Raw genomic sequence first — 19,359 nt, forward strand, 5'->3', positions numbered from 1 at the left:
ATTTTTACTAACAAATCAGAATCTGGTTTTGTTATTGTTGCAGTATATGTTGATGATCTGAATCTTGTGGGAATATTGGACGAGATCAAAAAGACGGCCACTTTTTTAAAGAAAGAATTCGAAATGAAAGATCTCAGAAAGACAAAATTCTGCCTTAGGCTGCAGGTTGAACATTTTTCAAGTGGTATTCTCATCCATCAATCAACATATACAGAAAAGATTCTAAAATGCTTTCATATGGATAAAGCCTATCCATTGAGCTCTCCAATGGTTGTCCGATCACTTGACATCAAGAAAGATCATTTTCGTCCTCGCGAGGATGGTGAAGAACTCCTTGGTCCTGAAGTGCCCTATCTCAGTACGATTGGTGCTCTTTTGTATCTTGCAAATTGCACAAGACCTGATATAATTTTTCCAGTCAATTTATTAGCACGGTACAGTTCTGCACCAACTCGCAGATATTGGAATGGAATCAAACACATACTGAGATATCTTAGTGGCACAACTGATATGGGCTTGTTTTATTCGAAGGCACTAAATTCTCCATTAATTGGATATGCAGATGCCGACTATCTCTCTGACCCACATAAAACCTATTCACAAACAGGATATATATTTACCTGTAGCGGCACTGCTATATCATGGCGATCTATGAAACAAACAATGATTGTACCTTCTTCAAATCATTCTGAGATACTCACAATTCATGAAGCCAGCAGGGAATACTTTTGGTTGAGGTCAATGATCCAACATATTTGAACAACATGTGGTCTCTCATCAATAAAAGATAGCCCGACAATATTATATGAAGATACTGCGGCATGCATTGCATAGATGAAAGAAGGGTATATTAAAAGCGACAGGACCAAGCACGTCTCACCAAAATTCTTTATGCACATGAACTCCAGAAAAAGGGTAATATTGATATTCAAAAGATACGTTCATGTGAAAATCTAGCAGATCTATTCACTAAAACGCTTCAAACTACAACATTCAAGAAGCTAGTGTACAACATTAGAATGCGTTAACTAAAGGATCTTCAGGGTTAAACTAATGAGGGGGAGCAATTAATCAAAGAGGTATTGGCATACTGTACTCTTTTTCCTTCGTCCAGGTTTTGTCCTACTGGATTTTCCTAGCAACGTTTTAATGAGGCAGTTTTAACCTATGCAATACCATTTTCAATTACACAAGAATATTGTACTCTTTTTCCTTCGCAAGGATTTTATGGTTTACCTTAGCAAGGTTTTAATGAGGCATATTCTTAGAGTAGTGTAGTGGACCCCAAGGGGGAGTGTTATATATATATGAGTGGGGTCCACATGCAATGTTTTTTAGATTGAAAACAATGAATGCACACTTGTTTGGCGTAAAGAGGAAGCCCAAATGGCTTATCATAGAAGCTTTATTCCGTGGCGTATTAAGGAAGCTTCATACTGGAGCCTATAAAAGGCCATGGTCTCTGCTGTTTTTATGTGTGCTTAATGAAAAGGCTTTTCACTTCCTTTCTCTTATATTCTCTCTTTTTAAGCTCTCAATATTATTCTCTATATATATATATACATATATTCATTATACTTTTAGCATTCAAAATCTATTGTAGTTTCAAAATTGGGCAAATAAGGGTTCTGACTTCCTAAAGTGGCATGTGCAGAGCTTGAGACTAAAAAAACTCCTTTAATGCCCAAACTACCCTTTTGCACTACCTAAAGTATCCCTTACTCATTTGTCTCTCATTTTCTATATATAATATATATATATATATATATATATATATATATATATATATATATATAATACCCTTATTTAATGATTTCTTTTTAATTTCAATAATTTTTTTTTTTTATTCTCTCATCTCCTCTCTCTCAAAATAATTTTCATTTTCTCCCTCATTTTTATATATAATATATATAATACCCTTCTTGAATTAATATGCTTTCTATAAATACTCTCTATCTATATATATATATATATATATACATATTTTCACCCCTTACTTATTTTCTCCCTAAGTTCTATATATAATACCATTTGATAATACTTAGATCCTCTATACAGATGTAGACCAATAATAAATGGACACATCCAATTTTAATTATCAAATCACTATCTCTAATTTAGTAAGTGAATATCTACTACCATCTTTGATTTGGTAAGTGAGGACCTAAATATTGTCCCTACATCAAATGTTGAATAGGGAAGGAATATGAGCTTAAAATATTATATAGAAATTTGATGATCTACATAAGATGGAAGAATTATTTTTTTTTTGTCAAAATTAGATCCATATTTTGCATCCTCCTAAGTTGCCAACACTTTCAATTCATTTGTTTGGCAGCTGAAATTGAGGAGTTAATTTATTCAGTGAATCTAACTACAATTTGTAGGAGTCCAAAATGTCGAAATAGATAAGTGGACAATGTCGAAGTAGATAAGTGGACAATCAATGGTGCACATTCCGATTGGGGGCCATTTCACTCATGTGTACGCTAAACATCTTACCAATGCCATGCCAAAAATGATCCAAACAGATATATGTATTAATGTTTTTTTTTCCTTTTTTTTTTCGAGGCAAGAAAACAGACCACTATAACACACTACAGAGAGCAGTCCAAAGCTGCCAACTGAAACAAATGCACCAGAAGCTCTTGCAAAACTTGATCCCCAGGTAGAAGAGATGTTGAAAGCGTAGTGGCTTCATTAGCCAAACGATTCCCTGCCCTTCTAACGTAAGATAATTTCACTTCCGGAAAGCATTGGAAGACGGATTTAATATTGAAAACAATGGATGAAATATCAGAAGGACAAGTCTGCTTACCATTAACCGCGTCACACATAACATGAGAGTCACTTTCAAACTATACTCCATTAAAGTTGAATCGTTGAGCCCATTCCATTGTAGCCCACAACACCCAAGCCTCCGCCATAAGCGGTGTTGCTGCAGGGAACTGCTTAAGAATCACTAGCTTTAAGATGGACCCATTATTGTCTCTAAAAATGATTCCACCTCTTGCCAAGCGTTTGGAAGCCAAAAAAGAGGCATCAACATTACATTTTGCCATGTTTGTTGGAGGAGGGATTCATACATCATGTTCTGAAACCACACCATCCAACTGAACTACATCAATAATTTCTGGACTATTAACATTAGCATCCAAAAACTCCCAATAATCAGTCACTGCTTTTCGAACCACATATTACGGGCTGGAGCATTTGTCATCAAAAACCACTCAATTATTTGCCTTCCAGATGGCCCATGCACATACAGCAAACAAGCTTCTTAGCTCTAATCTAGCAGACCCACCTATAATTCCATGACCCAAGGAACTCCACCATGTTGCAAACAATGAAACGGACAAGGAGACAAAATCAAATCGAAGAGGGGACAACTTTCATACATGAAGAGCGAAAGGAAAACGGAACATGAGATGCTCAACCAATTCGTTTTCTCCACCACAACATGGGCAAACTGGATCCAAAAAAAAAAACCCCACTTGTTAAGTGCCTTGTTTGTCGGTAACATTGCCACAAAAAATGTTTCACTTTTAAAGGAATATTAAATTGCCAAATTGACTACCAGCAATAAACATCAATATTAGAGTGCAGAACACCATTATCTTGACTAGAGATCTATGAGAGAATCTTAAAGGCAATATGATATACTGTTTTAACAGAAAAATCTCCGGACGGTATTGGTGACCAGCATTGGACATCTTCACGCCCATACAAGCTAATCGGAATTCGCAAAATGGCCTCCACGACATCCGAAGAGAAATATTGAGCAATGATAGAGACTTTCCATGAATGATTTGCCTCATCAATAAGATCCGCAACCACCTTTATTGATGGATTTTCAACCTGAGGGGCCAACGGGCAACAAGAATTTGGTATCCACACATCTTTCCATATATTAATCATTTTCGCATTGCCCACCAACCATCTCACGCCCTTTTTAATAATGGGTTGTGCAGACTAAATGATATGCCAACACCATGATGGATTACTTCCCAATGAGGCATCGAGAAAAGAACAGTTACTAAAATATTTTGCTTTATATAATTGAAACGCCAGCCCTCGTTTCGTTACCCGAAAATTCCATGCTTGCTTGGAGAGCATAGCCACATTATATGCCTCCATATCTTGAAAACCCAACCCTCCTTCTTGTTTGCTCCTGCAAAGACAATCCCAACTAGACTAAAGCACTGCCCTGTGCTCCTACTTCTTACGCCTCCAAAACATGTGAAAATGTTTCATAAGCTCCTTGCACAAATTTTTAGGTATGCGAAAACAGGCCATCACATATGTCGGAAACACGCTCAACACCGCTTTAAGAAGAACTTATTTCCCTCCTTTTGACAAAACTTTAGCTTTCCATAAAGCTAGCTTCTCTTGCACTTTTTGTAAGACAAACCGGAACACATCCATCTTGGATCGTCCTATAATAGCTGGCAAACCCAAATAGCATGCTTGCAACCCTTCCTCTGAAATTCCCAATATCCGACAAAGTTGTTACAACACATCAGAATCAGCATTCTTGGAGAAAAAAATAGCTGACTTGGAAAAATTAATTACTTGGCCCGAAGCACACTCATAAGCTTGAAGGACTCGCTTAAGATACAGCACTTCTGAATAGGTCGCCCTGCACAAAATAATTGAATCATCTGCAAAAAATAAATGCGAGATCAGCGGGGCACCTCTACAAATACGAACTCCTGTCAAGAGTTTTGTTTGAACTGCTCTTTAAATAGCCTGAGATAAGCCCTCTGCACACAAGATAAATAAGAGATAGAATGTCACCTTGCCGCAACCCTCGGATTGGTTTAAAGAGACCCCCAGGACGCCCATTTAAAACAAGAGAATATAACACAGAGGAAATACAAGCTGAGATAAGTTGAATCCAATGAGGATTTAGACCCAATCTAGCAAGTATTTCCAGGAGGAATGGCCATTCAATGCGATCATACGCCTTACCATATCTAATTTTAAAGCCAAAAAAGCATTCTTCACATTCTTTTTATTTTTCAAATAATATATAATTTCATGTGTCACAAGAATATTGTTCGTAATATGGCACCCATAAACAAAGGCGCTTTACGAATCAGTGATAATAGAGGCAAGCACCGATTTCAAGCGGTTTGCAAGCACCTTTGCAATAATCCCATAATAGCTAGCAAACAAGCCATCACATATGTCAGAAGCGCGCTCAACACCGCTTTGAGAAGAACTTATTTCCCTCCTTTTGATAAAACTTTAGCTTTCCATAGAGCTAGCTTCTCTTGCACTTTTTATAAGACAAACCGGAACACATCCATCTTGGGTCGTCCTATAATAGCTGGCAAACCCAAATAGCGTGCTTTCAACCTTTCCTCTGAAATTCCCAATATCCGACAAAGTTGCTACCGCACATCAGAATCAGCATTCTTGGAGAGAAAAATAGCTAACTTGGAAAAATTAATTACTTAGCCCGAAGCACACTCATAAGCTTGAAGGACTCGCTTGAGATACAGCACTTCCGAATAAGTCGCCCTGCACAAAATAATTGAATCATCTGCAAAAAACAAATATGAGATCGGCAGGGCACCTCTGCAAATACGAACTCCTGTCAAGAGTTTTGCTTGAGCTGCTCTTTAAATAGCCTGAGATAAGCCCTCTGCACACAAGATAAATAAAAGATAAAATGTCACTTTGCCGCAACCCTCGGGTTGGTTTAAAGAGACCCCCAGGACGCCCATTTGAAACAAGAGAATAGGACACAGAGGAAATACAAGCTGAGATAAGTTAAATCCAGTGAGGATTTAGACCCAATCTACCAAGTATTTTTAGGAGGAATGGCCATTCAATGCGATCATACGCCTTACTCATATCTAATTTTAAAGCCAAAAAAGCATTATTCCCATTCTTTTTATTTTTCAAATAATGTATAATTTCATGTGTCACAAGAATATTCTCCATAATATGGCACCCATAAACAGAGGCGCTTTGCGAATCACTGATAATAGAGGCAAGCACCGATTTCAATCAGTTTACAAGCACCTTTACAATAATCCTGTAGGCAACATTACATAATGAGATAGGCTGATATTGTGAGGCCATAGTGGGTGATTCCACTTTCAAAATAAGGTATCAATGCTTGTCAGGGTTGGGCTCTATCTTGAATTGTAAAATCATTATTTTCCCAACTATGTAAGGAAAAGAAAAACATTTTCTACCATTGGCGGGTTGAAAAAATGTTTGAGTATTTTGTCAATAGTTTGAGTCCAAATTCATCTTCTCATAAGAACACGTGAGTTTGTGAATTTTCTATTAGGAAGTACAAAACATTATATCAAAATATAAACATTGTATTTTTTCCATCCCAAAATAGTTGTCCATCTTTTCGTTTTGGAATGTTCCAAAAAAAACATATCCCATTCCAAAATTGAATGTATTATTTTTTATAGAGGGATGCTAGCGTTAGTTGCCTTAGGCGATTGCCGCTATCAGTCGCGTCATATGGCAGTATTTTATTGGTGCCTGATTTATTTTTTTATTTTTTTTGTTTTTTATGCTTTTCTGTGTCGGCTTTTCCTCTCCCTCCCTCCCTACTTCCTAACCCAAAACCACTTATCTCTCTACTCCGATCTTCGTCCAAGCCACCACCATCTCACCTTTACCTCCTCCATCAACCCCTTTCATGCTCTCCGATGCCGGCAATTGAAGAGAGAAGGTGGAGAGCTGAGCCGGCAAGGAGAGGAGTCTGCGGCTGAACTAGGCGACACCGATGGGCTCGGCGAGGGCGGAGTGAGCGCAGCCGAAGATGAAGTTTCGGAGAACCAGCGCGCATCGAGCCATGGCATAGAGATTGGAGGAGGGAAGAGAAGAGTGGTCAGTAGCTTGGACGGCCGGTTCTTCACCCGCCAGTGTATAGAGAAAGAAAGAGGCTGAGAGTAGAAAGAGAAGAAGTGGTTTTGGGTAAGGAAGTAGGGGAAGAAGAAGAGGAATTTTGGGTCTGCAAAATATTGGGTTTTGGGTTTAGAGGCAGATTATGGTGAAGGTGAAGGTGAAGGTGAAGGTGAAGGTGAAGGAGAACAAGGTGAGAGACAGTGAAGGGGAAGAAGGGGAATTTTGGGTCTGCGACTTAGACGAAGTGAGAGAATGAGAACAGGGTGAGAGAGAGAAGAAAAGCCGACAAAGAAAAGCATAAACAATAAATAAATAATAAATAATAAATAATAAATAAAAAACACCGGCACAAAAAAAATAATAATAATAATGATAAAAAACAGGCGCTAATAAAATACTGCCATGTCACGCGACTGATAGCATCAATCGTCTAAGGCGGCTGTCCCATTCTAAAATTGAATGTACTATTTTTTACTCCCTCCGTCCCTAAATAGAAGTCCATATTTAAAAATTGGAGTTTTTAAGGGGACATGCAATTAATGCATTGTCCCCCTTTTAAAATTACCAAATTATCCTTTTTAATTTAAATATATATAGTTTCAAAGTTTGAAATTTTTAAAAAAGATAAAGGACAATGATGGAAATATAATGAAAAGATACTTTGAATTTTAAAAGAGAACAACTAATTTGGGACATATAAAAAAAAAAAAAATGGATTACTAATATGGGAGGAGGGAGTATAACATTCTTAAACTATCCTTTTAACTAAACAATTGCATTAATTATGGAGCACTATTTTGTCTTTTAATAAGAACATATTTGAAATTTCACTCTTATCAATACAATACAAAATTATTAAAGGCTCCACTACCATAAAAAGTTAAATTTTCCATGCAGAACGTGTATTTTGGGAATAGTTGATATCCATGACTTCCGAACTATAATGGTACTCTTTGAGGATTTGGGTTGGGTAATGCGTTCCAGTTAAAAGTTCACTTGGTTTTGTACCAAGCCTGTGGCCCCAAAGCCAGTGGACTCGCTACATCTCGAAAGCCCATCAATGCCATCAGCATAACACACACTCCATGCGCCCACTGATTAGGTTCGTCAGCTCCGGAGGAAGATCGAAAAGACTCTCTCTCTCTGGAATTCTCTCCCATTTATTTGGTATGTATGCACATATATGTATATAGCTCAATTTGTGTTTCCACATATTATTATTTTGGTATGTATGTTCATATATGTATATAGCTCAATTTGTGTTTCAACATATTATGATTTTGTTTTGCTATATCTTTTTGGTGAATATGTTTGGTTGAGAACTCAGAAGTTGTTCTTATTCATTCGTCAATTTGTTTATTTAATTTATATTGTTCAGTTCATAATGGGGCATTTGAAAATTGGGTACGAACCATCCTTTGCATTTTCCCATGATAATGCCGTCAAGCTGTAAAGATCTGTATTACGAAGTTGGTGCAGGAAGCAGGGTGTTTTGGGTTTAGGGTTTGTAAACGTGCAACAAACAGTTGGGGTTTGGGGGTTTATAATTGAATTTAGGGCTATTCTGATTGTGTGAAAAGTACACACTACTGTACACATTAATGGTACTTGGTTACTATTTGCCTAGTTGGAGCTATTCTGGCAGTGATAGAGGATTGGACTTTGGAGTTTCATTTCTTTCAATGTTTGGGATTTTGAAACTTAAAATAAAATATAAAAAATAAAAAATAAAAAGAAAAACAAAGGAGAAAGAAGAGAGATGAAATAGAATGGGAAAAGACGACTGAATTGCTTACTTCTCATATTTCTCTATTCTTATTCAATGAATTTCTTACTTAATCGAGTTCATTGTGTATGAGCAATGTTAAAGAAGAGGGTCATGTGCAATTCAGTAAGAGAATGAGAAACAACGAAGAAACGACATTGCTCGTGCTCATGAATCGGAGCTGTGAGATTATTGATTGCATTTTGTGAATGAATTCTATAAGAAGAAATAGGGGAAGGGGGTAGTATCTTAAAAGAATAGCACCTACTATCAAATAATCTCCTAGCAAAACTTATATAGCTTGTGTGCAATAAATTACGTAGATGGGTAACCAAGCCTTCATTCTAACTATCTCGATTAACAAGAATCGGTAACAGGACTAGCTTCTGCCCGACTCGTAGAAAATTCCAGAATAAGACATACTTTCTGCTTGGATATGATGAGACCACAAATAAATATCTATCTTTCTATTTGGATCTGAACTTGGTCATTGTGATGATGATGGAGGAAATGCTTGCTCTTATCTCTCTACTAGCACTGGACGACTTGGTTCACCCGCCACCCTCTCTCTGCTCTGCTCGCCATACTTGTTGAATTCAAATGAAATAAGAAGTGGCAACAAGAAAACAGCTTTCAATCATAGCTGCAAGGGTTCCAAACCTTAACTCAAAGTTCTTTTCCTCCTTAAAGGGAACATAAGGGTTCCAAACTCATTAGAGGTCAGGGGCAGGGTGGCGTAGTCGACTAGATCCTCAACATTTTGACTGTGGGCCCCAGTTTGAGACCGAGAAAGCCTCTTGAGCACCTTTGCCTGTATTCTTTCTATTAATGAAATTCAACAAGGGATAATACTCGGACTACGTGGTATTGCAAGAAAACAAGCTCCTTAGATTGCTTATCCAATGCCTTTAGGATAACTTCCATTCCAATTAGCCGAGCGTACACAGTTAGTTTAGTTTGGACATCGATACCTGCCCCTCCCCTCTTCACTCAATGTTCTTTTTTCTTGGGAACAGATGGGGCATCTCCTCCATATGAGAAGGAGCATTTGGAGTCTTATGATGGGGGGGAACCAAGTGAAGTTGACCGAAAGCCCGATATTCTCAAAGGGATTTGGGGTCCCGAATGTCTCAAGGGTCAGATGTTTACTTGTATGACTATCATTTGTTTAGTTTCAGTTTATTTTTTTTCTTATTAATTTTTGTTTATCTAATGAAAAAAATAATAATTTATTTGAAATTGTAGGTTGCTTTCCAGAAATGTTGCAAATGGAATGCAAGCTCTATATGCTTTTATTTATTTATTATTTTATTTGTATTTTTTGTGTTGGTGTACAATATATGTTCTCCCGATTCTTTTAGCATTTGTTGCTGCGTTGCATGCAGGGAAAATGGCTGACGTCGTCGAGGTGTCTGTATTGATGATGGGGGCTTGGTACTACCATCGCAAAACTCAAGAAGAACAAAAACAATTGGCTCTGCCTATAGCTTTACAAGTAATGTCTTGTTTCTGATGGCATTTCAGTTTTTAGATCCGTTACATTGTTCACAAGACCAGAGTCTTGATCAGGTTGTTTGATTTTAAGATTAGTCATGGTGTCTTAAGTATGGAAAGTTTTTTTTGCAGGAGCACAAAGCAGATGCTGAAGAGCGCATTGCAGATGCTTGGGAGCGCAGAGCAACTGCTGTGGAGCTCTGAAACCAAGTAATTGTTTCTAGTATATTGATGTTTTTGTAGATAATTATACCTGAGTATTCCTACTGATGTAAACCAATGGTTGGGATGGGATGTCTGCTATATTCTGTTTAGTAATATTCCATGGGGATGCAAAGTAATGAAGAGTCTACCATTTGCATTAGAAAGTCAAAATTTTCATCATTCTTAATCGTGTTACGATAACATAGGAACAACATGTTCTTCATCTGAAAGCAATGCAGAACTTTAAATCAAAACAACAATATAGTACTACATGGTTCCAATATGTTTTGCGGTCAGGTATGCTCTGTTTTCCTATTACATCAGAGAACTCCTAGAGCTACCTGCAAATTGATAATTGGATTGCTGTCATCCAAATATACGGTTAAGAGTGGCTGCCAAGCGAACTCCACCTTGAGCTAACCGGAGATTGACAATTGGTAAACGGGATAGGAAGTAGTCATCTGCAAAGCAGTTTTAGATCATTTATCCTGTTCTGAAGATCCTGCATATTTATCAACAGCAAAATCATGTATTACTTACCTTCTAGTACCGAATCTTCAGTCACACCTTTGTATGCCCAATCACATGCTGCTTTAATACCTTCAGTTGCATATCTGCAGGAATGAAGGACCCAAACTTCATTTTAAGTGTATGTCTCAATTTAGGTGTAGTTATTGAGTCAGTTTCAAAATCTTGAAATGGAGAACTAGGATGCAAGCATAGGAAGGAAAAGGATTGCATTTTATCTGAAGGTAGCATAAGTTTTAAATTTTGGGGATTAAGCTTACATGTCAGGGCATGCTGTGTTATTCCGGCTGCAGGTCTCCCATGTCTTAACTTGATCTGCCCAGTTTCCCTGTCAAGTATCAAGGAAAATGATGTCTGAGACTGATATCGAAAAGACTTGAATGGATTCAAGTTGGGAGTTATCTGCCAAATCATGTACCGTAATGTTGGTTTGAATTGCGTCGATGAGTCCATCTACATTTGATTGATAAAATCTTTCTTCAGCAGTCTCAATAATGCTGTCATCCCAGACCTGTATGTATGGTTTGAAATGAGAAACACAGTTCCAGTTCTTGTAAAAGCTTTCTGTTAAAGTCATTGAAGCTTGCAACTGGACTTACATGATGGAGAACTGTCTTCCTAGTGTACCAATGGACATCAATTGTGTTAGCTCCCCTGTCTGAGGTAAAGCCAACATGTAGAGGCTACAACCAAGAGTCTGTTCAGTAATATTTAAGTAAAATGCATACAAAATTCAACTTGTAATAGTCTGAAAATGCATACCTGATGAATGTCTCCAATGAAATGAGAAAGGAACATAAGTGCTTCTGTGAGATTATCTGATTATTGCACAGATGAATTCAATAGACTTGATGTAAGGGTAATTTTACTATAATAGACATAATAAATGAATTGTGCTTAAAGAGGGTCAAACATTGAGAAGCAGAATTGTCATAGCTGAGAAGCTGGGTGGTGTAATTGTTGATTGCCCCTGCAACACACCTGTCCTTCACTCCATTTTCATCCTTGCAGTCCCCTGTAAGTTCAAGTGGCAATGGTAAAGTTATTTCACTGGTTTGAAAGAGGAAATAGCCTCTCTGCATTCAGAGATAAGACTATGTGCATCTAAATCTCACAGTTGTCAGTGTCTCGTGCATTGACCTAGCACCATTATTTGTAAAAAAAGCTAGCAAGGGCTCTATGTAATTTTTATATAGTAGTCTCTGATCTATATATTTGGGCAGGAATAAAATCCCAAAAACCTCCAGATTGATAAATTAAGAAAGAAAAATAAATCCCAAAAAAACTCCACCTTTTAAACCAATATATACATACAAGCATATATATACTACGTATATGTATAGGACATGAGAGCTAGAGTGAAGGAACTAACTGTTGTACTGGTAGGTGCAGAGATTATCAGGTGTATCAATGTAATGGAGAGCTGATGACCAGTGATAACGGAACTTGACACGGTCTGCCCATGAACACACGCTCCCTAGATCATTCTCTGCCGACCCTGGTAGCAGATTCTTTACAGCATTTGCTGCAGCTTCGCTCAAGCGTGCCTGTAACAATCAATCAAAAACACATAATATATATGTGTGTGTGTGTGTGTGTGTGTGTGTGTAGAGAGAGAGAGTTGAGGTGTGAACCTGAGCAATCTTGCAAACTGTGAGATGCCCATCAATTCCCCAGCCATGAACAACTGGAGTGATAAACAAGAGTAGTGAAACTAGAGCTACTGCATGTACTCTACAAAACTCCATTTTGCTTCTTTCAGTGACAATTGATGGGCTACTTTTGCTGTGTGTCTATATATATATATATATATATATATATATATATATGATGCGTCTAAGTATAACATTGATGAATCAAAAGGGAAAGAACCAAAAATCTTTCTGTGATTGGTTAGTGTGAACTGAATGAAGAAACGGCTGTGTATTAATGTCAAGCAGTAGTATTTGGACGCGTGTCCATCTGGAGTCTGTTACAGACTGATTTTTAGGGAAAGGACAATTAAATTGAGTGCTCTACTGAATCATCGTTCACACTTGAATGATGCAATTGACTAAAACAACCTTGGATAAATTAAAGAGAGCTTGAGATGACTAGGTCGTTTTTGGTCATTTCAGAAACCAAACGCGATATTTTTGTTTTCTAGGTACGTGCTTGTAAAGGAAAGGAATTGAAAGTGGAGTGAATTTAGAGCTGATTGTTGTAACGATTGATTCTTTTTTAAAAGGTAGAATATTCCAAATATATAGAGTATTTAAACTGAAGTAACGGATAGTATAAATTATATGGTAAATTCTGTCATTATTATTATTTTTTTTTTTTGAAAAGCGATTCTGTCATTATTATTTACTAGCATTGTTAATTTTGACTGTTTTATTTTAACCTTTATGAATTCCATATGAAACTCGCATAGAGTGTCACATTTCGGGCCAACTCGAACCTTAGACGCCTAAGACTCCAGTCAATAGAAAGACTCCAAAATTTTAAAATTTTCTTATATTAAATTATATTATAATTATTTTGTAATATTGTTAAACTCTAATAAATATAAAAAAATTATATTAGGCATCAAATATTTATATCCTAAAATAGTTTTTTTTGTCTTTTTTTTTTTTTTTTGTCTATCCCACTGGTTTCGATTTTATATCAGCCTCAAATATTTAAATCTTAAAATAATTTCTTTTTTCTCTTTTCTCTTTTCTCTTTTCTATCTCTCCTCATTCGATTTTATATAGGCCTCAAATATTTCTTATGACTTTTTTTCTCTCCCTTTTTCTATTCTCTAGTATTCGGCCCAAACAATTGTATCAATAAATAAATTTTTTTCCCTCTTTCTTTCTCTCATTCATGTCTTTATATCAATACTAAAAACATTTTTGGATAAGGTACACCAACACTAAAATATTAAAAATCTATTTAAAGATGTTGTTTGGGAAAATGGCAAAAACTTTCCATATTCTTCTTCTTCTTCTTCTTCTTCTTCTTCTTTTTTTTTTTTATGTTTTATCTTTTTCTTTTCAGCAAGATTTCTTCTCCCCATCTCATTACAAGTTTACAGTTGTTTTGAACGCATTTTTATTCTATTGAAAAATTTGTAATAGTATTGGATTTGGGTTTTCTAAATCAGGTTCTTTTTCTTTAATTATTTTTTAATTTTATTAACTTTTGTTATTATAAATTTGTGTGTATATATATATATATATATATATATATATATATATATTTATTTATTTATTTATTTATATATTTTGTTTTTGAGTTGTGGCTAATTTTATTTATATTGTTGAAAAGTTACTTTTTATTTTTCGCCTAAGGCCCTAAATTAGATTGAGCTGTTCATGGTCGCATCTTAGTTGTTGGATGATACGACGGTTGCGACTGTCACTAATACTTGCTAACATGTTACATGCGTTATGTCTGTCAAGTTGCTTGAAACCTCCATGGGATGGGACTATTAGAACTAAAAAAATGTTCATCATTTATTTATTCACGTTAGTATACATGTTATATCTATGGTGTTGGAAGACAAAGCTTGAGTACAAGTTTAACGTTCCCCGTGATTTTGCCCAAAATAATACATTCCGTATGAGTCAAGTTTTTTAAATGTGCTTTGGGGTGCAACTCATGAGGAAGATTGAGAGGTTTGAAGCTAGATTCAACCCAACTCCAAGTAGAGTATGAAACCCTCAACCCAAAACCTAGTAACCTAGTCCAAATCCAATATTCAACCCACCAATGGGTCAATGACCTAATGGTATCGGTCACTTACCTCCCAAATAAAGGTTAGAGGTTCAAGTCTTGAAAAAGACATGTATGTGTGAGTACCAACTAAAAAAATATATATATTTAACCCGACAATTTTTTTCCCAAATCCAATATTCAACCCGACACATTGGTTATTTTTTAAATTAAGCCACTAGGTAATGTCCTAAATCGACAAATTCAACCCTAGCACAATTCAAGCATATTTTCTAGGGATTATTATGAATATATGGTATTATCGACCCATATTTACTATTTAATGAAGTCAAAGACAATGTTTCAAAAAAAAAATGAAATTAACCAAAATGCTGACGTAGACATGAAAAAACACTGTTCGTTCACCCAAACTGCCATTATTATTTTTCAGATACCACTTTTGTATTAGGTATAGAGGTATCACTTTTATACAAATTGCTACCACTTTTCTTGTATGCATGCACTATTTTTTTGTGTAGATCGTGTCATTAGATATCACCTTTTGTCCTCCATGGAAAGTAATACCTTTATGCACAAAAGTGATACTTAAAAGTAAAGGTAGTTTGGACAATGAATTATGTTTTCCCATGCTTACATCAGCATTTTGGTTAACTTCATTTTTTTAAAAAATATTAAGACTTTAACTCCATTAAATAATAAATATGAATCCATAAGTCCATGTATATGTTATAATCCCTATTTTCTACCCTCAAATTAAGCTGCAAGTTTGTTGTGTGCTCAGCTTGGCGGGATGGGCTTGGATTAGCAATGGCCCAATCCAAGCCTATCCCAAAAATCATGTTCTTGATGCTCTCTCCAACTAGTAATTCCAAAAATCATAGTATCAGATTAAAATGTGAAGTCATTAAAAATATGTTACATTTATAAGGAGTAGTTGTTAGAAAGCGTATACAAAGACTATACTGTATGGAAGTTGACGAGCCCCAAAATGTGTGACGTAATGTATTAGCTCAACACGTTCCAATTACATGAAGGAACTAATCTTTGAAGCATATAATACGATGCTTAAAAGAATATATATATATTTATGTATATGTATAGCATGAGCAGCAAACGATGTCACTGCATTGTATGGAAAATCAAAATCAATTTCAACATGTACAGCAGCCTAAAAGAATTAAATAAATTGACTTTGCGGGTCATTGTTCTAAAATGTATTTCAATTGGGATTGTGTAGACTTTTTATGTTGTAATATGTTTGTTTGACCATTTTGGAAATTTCTCTGCATTATTGTTTCTTTTTGTTTGGTAGAGAGGAAGTATTGAATGAAGAGGGAGAAGAAAAGGGTAGGGTTGGAAATTTTTTCCTTGTTCTAAAATGGATTTCAGTTGGGATTGTGTGGACTTTGTATATTGTAATATGTTTCTTTGACCATCTTGGAACTTTCTCTGTTGATCATTATAATGATCCATTTTATGATTAGGTAGAGTTTGTTCGGTAGAGAGGAAGTATTGAATGTAAGGAAGTCGATTCAAGGGCATTTTATTAAATAATTTAATTCGAATATGATATGTTTAATAATCGTGTTAGGAACTCTCAACATTAACCCGACCTATTTATTAAACGGATTACACGTGTAACTCATTTAATAATATATTTAATAAAATCAAATATAAGTTTCATTTCAACCAAATTACTAAATAATCTCTAATGTATAAAAGAATAAATTAGAAGATAAAGGAGTTATACGGGTTACTTTTAAAGAATATATATAGGAGTCTAGAGTAATTTTATCTTTTTGCTTATCTTTTCCTTAAAGGCAGGAGTTTTAACCGGATTTGGATCCTCTTTACGAAATTTTAATAGGATTTGGATCCTCTTCACACATAATTTAGTCTGAAGAAAAATGAAAATGTGGTGTTTTTGTAACCGTTAGATTTAGACTTGGAGAGAGAAAAAAAAAAAAAAATTTAGTTGAGAAGATCAGGTCTGTCTTAACAGTCATCTACTATAAAGCTTAAACGGTTAAAGGTGTATTATTTTTAAGAATATACTTTCTCCCTGTACAACATAATGTAAGAAGAAAAATCTAAGGGAAGCAAAAACTATACAATATCAATTAAATATATATATATATATATATATATGTATATATTTACACACACACGATATCTAAATTCGATTGTCTTGTTGTAATTGAGAATTTGTCATGGAGGCTGCTTTTTTTGTCTATTTAATTTAGTTTGAATAAAATACCAGCATGAAGGAAATAAATTGTTGGTATTGGTATTATTTTATAATTAAGTTTGTCCAGTCACTAAAAACACACAACTGGCAGAAGGAATCTTAAAGAACAGAAAATATAAAATAATTAGCTTCCCAAAATTGGGACATGGGAGTATTAAATTTGGTATATTGTATGGCATCTTGTATATCTATACTATTATTAAAATATAAAAAAATATTTATAAAAAAAATTAATTGATATAAAAAAAGTTTCTATAAAACTCTAAAAATTACCTAATAAAATCAATTATCACTTTCAAATTACCTAACAAAATTCAAATTACAAATTACCTAATAAATCTATTTTCTATAAGACTCTAACACAAAAATATAAAAAAATATTTATTAATTAATATAAAAAAAAATTTTATATTTTATAAAAAAAATTAATTGATATAAAAAGAGTTTCTATAAAACTCTAAAAATTACCTAATAAAATCAAGAATAATTATAGGGAGATCGATGAATTAACTCCCAATAAGTATCGAATCTGACGTGCTTTTGTCCACCTCATCCACTTAAATAGTTTTCAAAAATAATTGTTTAACACGTGATAAAAATGACCAACTACATCAAATTCGATACTAATTCGGTGATTCCTTTTTGGTTCCCTTATCATTACTCTAAAATCAATCATCACTTTCAAATTATCTAATAAAATTCAAATTACAAATTACCTAATAAATCTATTTTCTATAAAACTCTAACACAAAATATATATAAAAAAAAAAATAGTTATTAATTAATTTTAAAAAGTTTCTATAAAACTCTAAAAATTACCTAATAAAATCAACCACCACTTTCAAGTTACCTAATAAAATTCAAATTATAAATTACTAACTCTAACACAAAATATAAAAAATATATATGTATTTATTAATTAATATAAAAAGAGTTTTTATAAAAAGAGTTTCTATAAAACTCTAAAAATTATTACCTAATAAAAATCAAATTACCTATTTTATCAATTTGTTACTAAAAAAATCTATACTATTATTAAAAAACACTCTAAAAATTATCTAATAAAATTCAAATTACCTATTTATCTATTTATTTTTAAAAAAATCTATACTCTCTCTCTCTCTATAAGCATGTTTTCTATTTGTTTCTAAAAAATTCTATACTCCCTCCATATATATAAGCATGTTTTTGCCGCTCTAATCACATCAGTTTTATATTTTTTTTCAAAGTACGTGTCACCCGACTCACCCCACCCCTTATGTCTTGACATAATTCACCATCCATGTTTTTTTAGTTCTACTTGTTTTAACTAAAAACCTTTTCCATGATGGGTTGGTGTGAACGGAATGGGAAACCATATTTGGACTCATACTCTGTATTAATGTCACGCGTCCATCTAGGACTGATCTTTTAAGGAAATACCAATTAAATTGAGTGCTCTACTGAATCGAAGTTCTGTCATTATTATTTACGAGCATCCTTATTTTTACTGTTTTATTTTTATCCTTATTTGTTGGATCGGGAGATACAACGGTAGCACTTGCTAATTATGTCGAAAAGATGGACTGATCTTTTAAGGAAATACCAATTAAATTGAGTGCTCTACTGAATCGAAGTTCTGTCATTATTATTTACGAGCATCCTTATTTTTACTGTTTTATTTTTATCCTTATTTGTTGGATCGGGAGATACGACGGTAGCACTTGCTAATTATGTCGAAACCATCCATACATGTTGCTTGAAACCTCCATGGGATGGGACTATTAGAACTAAAAAAATGTTCATCATTTATTCATGTTAGCATACATGTTACATCTATGGTGTTGGAGGACAAAGGAGTACAAGTTTAATGTTCCCCGTGATTTTGCACAAAATAACACATTCCGTATGAGTCAATTTTTTCTTTCTCTTTTTTTCTGTTTGGGGTGCAACTCATCAAGACGATTGAGAGGTTTGATGCTAAATTCAACCCAACTCCGAGTATGAAACCCTCAACCCAAAACCTAGTAACCAAGTCCAAATCCAATATTCAACCCGACAAATTTTTTTTTTCCCGAATCCAATATTCAACCCGACACATTGATTCTTTTTTAGATTAGGTCAATGTTAATGGTAATATTTACTATTTAATGAAGTCAAATACGTAATATTTCAAAAAAAATGAAGTTGACCAAAATGCTGATCAAGACGTGCAAAAACACTTTTTGTTTACCCAAACTACCATACCACTTTTCTATTAGGCATAGAGGTACCACTTTTATGCACATAGATATTACTTTTCTTGCATGGATGAACTAGTATTTTTTTTTTTTTTTTTTGCAGACCGTGTCATTAGGTATCATTTTTTGTTCTGCACGAAAGGTGATACATGTATGCATAAAAGTAATACCTCTGTGCACAAAAGTTATAGTACTTAAAAGTAAAGGTAGTTTAGACAATGAACAATGTTTCTCCATGTCTGCGTCATCATTTTGGTCAAGTTCATTTTTTTTAAAAGATCAAAACTTTGATTCCATCAAATAATAAATATGGATCTATA

At 34.5% G+C, this 19,359-nt stretch overlaps 1 protein-coding gene across 1 annotated transcript; it reads right to left on the reverse strand.

The window, feature by feature from the left end:
• Positions 1–10,502: 10,502 nt before the first annotated feature.
• Positions 10,503–12,770, reverse strand: LOC132302611 (endonuclease 2). The gene is made up of 9 exons (XM_059799519.1): positions 12,508–12,770; positions 12,246–12,420; positions 11,787–11,888; positions 11,636–11,691; positions 11,473–11,556; positions 11,292–11,384; positions 11,134–11,201; positions 10,886–10,959; positions 10,503–10,806 (listed from the first exon to the last, which is right to left on the reverse strand). Exons 1-9 carry the CDS (start codon positions 12,619–12,621, stop codon positions 10,712–10,714), a joined length of 861 nt encoding a protein of 286 aa, XP_059655502.1. The 5' UTR covers positions 12,622–12,770; the 3' UTR covers positions 10,503–10,711.
• Between the last annotated feature and the right edge of the window lie 6,589 nt (positions 12,771–19,359).

The sequence above is a fragment of the Cornus florida genome, unplaced genomic scaffold (assembly GCF_030987335.1).
Source record: "Cornus florida cultivar Cherokee Brave unplaced genomic scaffold, ASM3098733v1 CherokeeBrave_3.0.0_Hap2_Chr04, whole genome shotgun sequence".
In the NCBI taxonomy this organism is placed as follows: Eukaryota; Viridiplantae; Streptophyta; class Magnoliopsida; order Cornales; family Cornaceae; genus Cornus; species Cornus florida.

Bases quoted from the DNA above. Each gene is read 5' to 3' on its own strand.
- LOC132302611 (XM_059799519.1), bottom strand. From the start codon at position 12,621: ATGGAGTTTTGTAGAGTACATGCAGTAGCTCTAGTTTCACTACTCTTG. The intron at 11,202-11,291 runs GTACATGATTTG...GATACTTGACAG, and splicing joins CAATTCAAACCAACATTACG to GGAAACTGGGCAGATCAAGT. The intron at 10,807-10,885 runs GTAAGTAATACA...ACTGCTTTGCAG, and splicing joins TGAAGATTCGGTACTAGAAG to ATGACTACTTCCTATCCCGT.